This window comes from Musa acuminata, chromosome BXJ2-11, assembly GCF_036884655.1.
Source record: "Musa acuminata AAA Group cultivar baxijiao chromosome BXJ2-11, Cavendish_Baxijiao_AAA, whole genome shotgun sequence".
Classification (NCBI taxonomy): Eukaryota; Viridiplantae; Streptophyta; class Magnoliopsida; order Zingiberales; family Musaceae; genus Musa; species Musa acuminata.
Window position 1 is genome coordinate 27,317,099 of NC_088348.1, and position 6,061 is coordinate 27,323,159.

At 48.2% G+C, this 6,061-nt stretch overlaps 1 protein-coding gene across 2 annotated transcripts; it reads left to right on the forward strand.

Moving 5' to 3' along the window:
- The first annotated feature begins 2,441 nt into the window (after positions 1-2,441).
- On the forward strand, positions 2,442-4,734 carry LOC135627367 (uncharacterized). 2 transcript variants are annotated; one of them, XM_065133448.1, is made up of 3 exons: positions 2,442-4,281; positions 4,451-4,577; positions 4,668-4,734. In XM_065133448.1, the coding sequence occupies exons 1-2, from the start codon at positions 2,671-2,673 to the stop codon at positions 4,574-4,576; spliced, it is 1,737 nt and encodes a 578-aa protein (XP_064989520.1). In that variant the 5' UTR covers positions 2,442-2,670; the 3' UTR covers position 4,577; positions 4,668-4,734. The 2 variants fall into 2 exon arrangements, with proteins under 2 accessions (XP_064989520.1, XP_064989521.1); XM_065133449.1 differs by having other exon boundaries at positions 4,701-4,734.
- Positions 4,735-6,061: the final 1,327 nt, after the last annotated feature.

Here is a 6,061-nt window from a genome sequence, read left to right on the forward strand (position 1 = left end):
GGCTACCGCATCTACAACACTCGTTGCCACCAAACCTGCATCGCTTGACCATCGCCTCTTCTACATCTTATCGTCACCACACCTGACCCACTCAATAGTAATCTCTCATGCATCGCTCGTTGTCATTGTACCGAACTTAGCTTGCCTACTGCACCTTGCTCTCTCGTCGCCCTCGTCATCCCCGCCTTGGTTGACGGCGGTCTCATCATCGTCAAAGAAGCTTGTTGCCTATGCGTCTCCATTATTGGGAAACATTATGTAGCATCATATGCGTAGTGGAAGAATAAAAAATAAAAATATTAAAATTCCTACAGAAAAAAGTTCTCGTTATCGTGTAAAGATTGGTGCGTGAATAACCCACAAAATCGAAAACCATGCATATGTGAAAGATGTGTTACCTAGGGAGATCGTACATTCCTATATAATTTCAAATCTGTAAGAGAGGATAAAGGAAGTTAGATGTCCCCATCTCTAGCGGTGATCCACGTGATAGATGGGACAAAAACACTCCTCAAATCGTTGCATGATCTTTCTCTCTATGTGTACCACGTGATCAAGAAGGGGCCAACCCTTCTTAGTGTCCACATAACCCAAATTGGGGTTGTCAGTTGAGGAGGAGAGGAAGAGAGAAGAATAGGAGATGACATCCAAAAGGGATCTAGTCTATGCTTATTTAGTTCCCTCCTATTTATAGATGTCCCTATCAACTTAAACATAATGAATCCTGCTTTATTGGGTACTAGATCTGCTCTATTTGGTACTAGATCTCCATCCAACTATCTAAGCCTCTTGGATTAGTGGATCTCTATTCAATAATCTCTCATCGACACTTATTAAAATTTATCTACAAGATCTAATAATTTAGGGATTTACTGAATATCCAATAAGATAGGGGCTCCAACAGATATCTTATATTTGAACCTCTATTCGTTGCAACACCTACCATATGTGTGTGACACTCTAGGCCCAATATCGAGTTAGTCATGAGTCATACATGTCAGAACTTTTTCTAATTTAGTAAATTATTATTTGCATAATAATTCATTCGACTCATCGACTATGGATATATTAGGTCACTACATCGTAGTTCTCAAATGATATTGGGGAATCCAATCCATTGGATATGTTTGTCCTTAGTTACCATATATTTATAGTCCCTCGTTCATCTAATATCTCACAGACTGTATATCAGGCATGGTGCTATCAAGCCCATATGGAGTCTCGCTCTAATTAGATTCTCCCAAATAACTTTTTATCTCAATCCCAATGATCCTAATCAAAGATTTACTTGAGCAAGAATGCGTACAATATTCCTCTCATAACACTTAGAGCAGATGATCCTCTATTAATACTCAATTATCCTCGTAAGGTTAACTACCACTCTTGATAACTGACTATGCTAGATCTGAAACTCCCAAACCTATAAGTCTTGTATCAAAAAAATGGAATACTTATACAAAACATCATTGGTGTCTCAAGTCTAAGGACCAAAGAAATAATTGGGGCCATAGAATCACTATTTAACAATGAGGTGTTATCTACCATCCAGCATTCCGTGAGCGGATCAATTAGTGAACTCATTCCCCAATAAGCATTTACATTGTATCCCTATTGTCCCCACACGAGTAGCTATGAGACTAACTGTATCCATCTTATGAACGAGTATACAACACACCAATCTGTACAGTTATCTCAATATCCCTTTCGAGTAATATATTACTAAGATTATTTAAGATCTGTATTTAAAAGTGAATCGATCTCATTATCATGATTTTATCACGATCTGATTCTCATTGCACTGATTAATGAACATCACAATATATGTAACAAGCAACATAAAGTGAGAAAAATACTAATAAATAATAATAAATAAAAAAATTATGTAGCGTGTCACACATGACATCACTTACATAATTGGCTTACAAGACACTTATGATTAGCATCCTCTTAAAAATCAATCCACCAGCCTCGTATGGTGTCGCAACAAACATGTCCAATTGTGGGACGGGCGAGCGATAGGCAAACAAATGCAGTGGTGGTCAAGCAATCCAGGAACAATGATGATCGAACAATGCAAGAGCAATAGCGATGGAGTAATGCAATTCGAGCGGGTGCGATGGGTGAGCAGCAGACAAGTAGGTCAAAAAGAGAGGAGGAAGAAAAATTGATTAGAGCAAAAGTGGATATAAATTTAATAATTAAAAAAAATAATATGAAAATTTTATTTTTATTTATTTATGCTCTTTTTGCTCGTGATAAATGATTTTTTCCTGAATTAAAGTTAAATATTTTATATTCGTAAGTATAAAAATTTTAATATTATTTCTTAAAATATAAAGATATGGATACTAACTATAGTTAACGGGGTAATACCCAGATATGTGCAACTGCTCTCTCTCTCTCTCTCTCTCTCTCTCTCCTCTGCTGCATGCTCTTTAATTCTTCTTTGTCTGTACCCACGCTATCGTCCACAAACGCGGTTACTCCCGTTTCGCTTCGTCTCCTATAAATCTTCCCACCCTCGTTTCAGCGGCCTCCAAATCAAATCGGTGTACAGCTGCATCCTCATCCCCTCGTCCCCTTTCTATTTCCTCCTCACTTGAGCTGCTGCATTCGATTCGGCCATGTAAATGGAAGAGCAATAATAGGAGGCGTAAGCGGGCCGGAGTTATGAAGGACGGCGAAGGTGGCGGAATCCACAAGGGGGACACCGATCGCAAACCCCTTGCTCCCAATAACATTAAGGCCCCCTCCGTGTGGGGCGTTCTCGCCGGCGGCGGTCACCACCACCGCCGCAATACGAAGCCCTCGCTGCATTCCTGGCCCTCCAGCGACTGTAAGTCATTCTTTCTTTTGTACCGGCTCCTCTTGTTCCTCCTCCTCTCTGTTCTTCTCCTGTACTTCCTGTATACCTACAATCTCCTCTTCGCCCCCTTGCCTTCCTGTCCCATCTCCTCCTCCACCGCCGCAGTAGCCACCGACGATGTCATCCACCTCTCCTCCTCCTCCGCCACCAACTTTTCCACCAATGTTGGCAATCGTACCCGCGCCGACGTAGCCAGCTCGTCGCCGTCGATGCCGGTGCCGACGTCTCCTTCCCTCTCCTCTGCCGCAGCCGCCTCTACCGCCACGGGGTTGCAGCATATCGTGTTCGGCATCGCGGCCTCCTCCAAACTCTGGGAGAAGCGCAAGTCCTACATCAAGCTCTGGTGGCAGCCCCGCCGGATGCGCGGCTTCGTCTGGGTAGACAAACCCGTTAAGGAGCTGAACTCCACCGATCCCAGCCTCCCCGTCCTCAAGATCTCCGGCGACACGTCCCGGTTCCCCTACACTCACCGGAAGGGCGATCGCTCGGCCATCCGCATCTCCCGTATCGTGTCCGAGACGTTTCGCCTCGGCCTCCCCAACGTGCGGTGGTTCGTCATGGGGGACGATGATACCGTCTTCCTCCCCGACAATCTCGCCCGCGTCCTCTCCCGTTTCGACCACCGTCAACCCTACTATATCGGCTCCCTTTCTGAGTCTCATCTACAGAACATCTACTTGTCCTACAACATGGCCTACGGCGGCGGGGGGTTCGCCATCAGCGCCCCTCTCGCGGCCGCCCTCGCCAGGGTCCAGGACCGCTGCCTCCACCGCTACCCGGCCCTCTACGGCAGTGACGACCGGATCCAGGCATGCATGGCAGAGCTCGGCGTACCACTCACCCGCCACCCCGGCTTCCACCAGTACGACGTCTACGGCGATCTCCTGGGCCTCCTCGCCGCTCACCCCGTCGCGCCGCTCGTCACCCTCCACCACCTCGACGTCGTCCAGCCCCTCTTCCCTGGCGCCGTCTCCCGGACCGCCGCCCTGCGCCGCCTCTTCGACGGCCCCGTCCGCCTCGACTCCGCGGGCGTAACGCAGCAATCCATCTGCTACGAGGGGCGGCGGCTCTGGACGGTCTCGGTGGCATGGGGCTTCGCCGTGACGCTGGTGCGCGGGGTGATGTCGCCGCGGGAGATGGAGACGCCGACCCGGACGTTCCTCAACTGGTTCCCCCGCGCGGACTACACGGCCTACGCTTTCAACACCCGGCCGGTGGCGCGCAACCCGTGCCAGAAGCCCTTCGTGTACTACCTCACCTCCGCCCGCTACGATGACGCCCACCGGACCACCGTCACCGAGTACGAGCGCCACCGCCAGTCCCACCCGCTGTGTCGATGGCGGATGGCCGACCCTTCGGCGCTCGTGGACCGCATCGTCGTGTACAAGAAGCCCGACCCCGGCCTCTGGGACAGGGTCAGTGTGACCGACCCACGCACTCCTCCGTCCTCCTTAATTAATCGATCATTACTTGTTGTTTATTCCAAAACCACCATTAATTAGCGACTAATCCCTTCCTACTGCGAACTCCCATTAGAATGTTTCGTGGTCACCCCGTCATTACTTACTGTGACACATCTGGCAGGCGCCGAGGAGGAATTGTTGCAGGGTATTGTCGTCGCCGAAGGATGGGAAGAGGCGAGACGGGTCGATGGTGATCGACGTCGGAATGTGCCGAGATGGCGAGATCAGCCAGATCAATAAGCAGTAACGTTAGTCTCTCTCTCTCTCTCTCTCTCTCTCTCTCTCTCTCTCTCTCTCTCTCACACGCTCTTTCTAATTCGCCTACCAACTGTTTGTAGTTATGACAAGATGCTTTGTATGCTTAAAAATAGAGATTCCGAAGCTCTTCTGAGCTCTTTTGCTCCACCGTCTCGTCGTCGGGGGGATTGAGTTGGAAACAGAACACGATCACACACGCCGTGTTCGGTGGGGAGGGTTGTCGTAGAGAGGTTGGGTCTTCACGTGCGGGCACTGTGAGGGCGTGGTGAAATGGGGCCCCATGAGTTCGACGCAGCAGATGCAAGCGCTGCGTTTGTGGAGGAGATCGCCATCATCGTTTTTTTAGGTTTTTATCAACTAAGTTAATTGATACCTTTAATGGAACATAGATTGATGATAAATCCAACAGTTTTAGGTGATGGTGGAAATGTGAGGTGGTCAAGTTTGATCATATTTGTAATAATTTTCTATCGGTCTGATCAAGTTTGATTAATTTTTAATATGAAATAAAACGAGCCTCTGATAGGTGCTCAAATCAAATTCGATTGCCTGTCACGTCAATGGTCTTGCAAAGCCAACTGGTTTTGGGATCATCTTAGTTGCAAGATGAGGCCGAGGAAGGGATTCGATTTTGGCAAGTTGAGTCAGCATTCAGTCACAGACGTGGTGTTGATGTGGCATTCTTCAATTGTCGATGAATAAGGTTGGTGCCAAGGGTTTTTTTCTACTTTTAGTGTTTGCTTTGGTCTATTTGACTCAACTCGAATAATTTTCATGAGTCAATTTATTGGATTTGGAATAGGCATTTGAGGTTTGGTTAGGGCAGTAAAGACCAGTAGCTCGTGGGCGAAAGGGTTGAAGGAGATCGCGTAAGACCGGCAGACACTGAGAGGACGGAATAGTGAGGAAGGTGGGTCCCAAGGAGTAGAAAGTGCTGGTGGGGAACCTGGGGAAGGTCGCCCCGTCGTCTTTTCCGCTCCGGAAGCCTGCCGCGTGGCCGCGGTGCTCCAAAGCCAGCCTGAGCGCGCCGCGTTGTACCTCACCGTGGCGGGAACACCTGTCCGACGACGCGCCGCAGAAAGTGCGGCAGAGCCCATCTGAAAATTACGGTGGGTACGTGAGTCTAGTGACGGTGGTGAAGCTGACGACGGGCCGCGGGGGTTCGTTCGGACACGGATCCATCAGCCACCCTGGCCTCGCGATTCTTTCTCAACGGAACGCACACAGACAACGTCCAGTTGTTTTGAACTATACACACATTTAACTTAATTACCAAAACTTGAGGGATTAGATTGTTAAGGGATTAGTTTCGTGACCTATTCGTCTCTCTCTCTCATGTCAGTCTCAAGTGAGCTCAAGATCAAACACGGTTTCTCGTGATTCTCTGACAAAGCTATATGGGTGTCAAGTGTGGTGACTATCTCCTCCATTATTAAACGGCGTACCTTTTGAGGTGTTTCGCATGTTGCCTCCG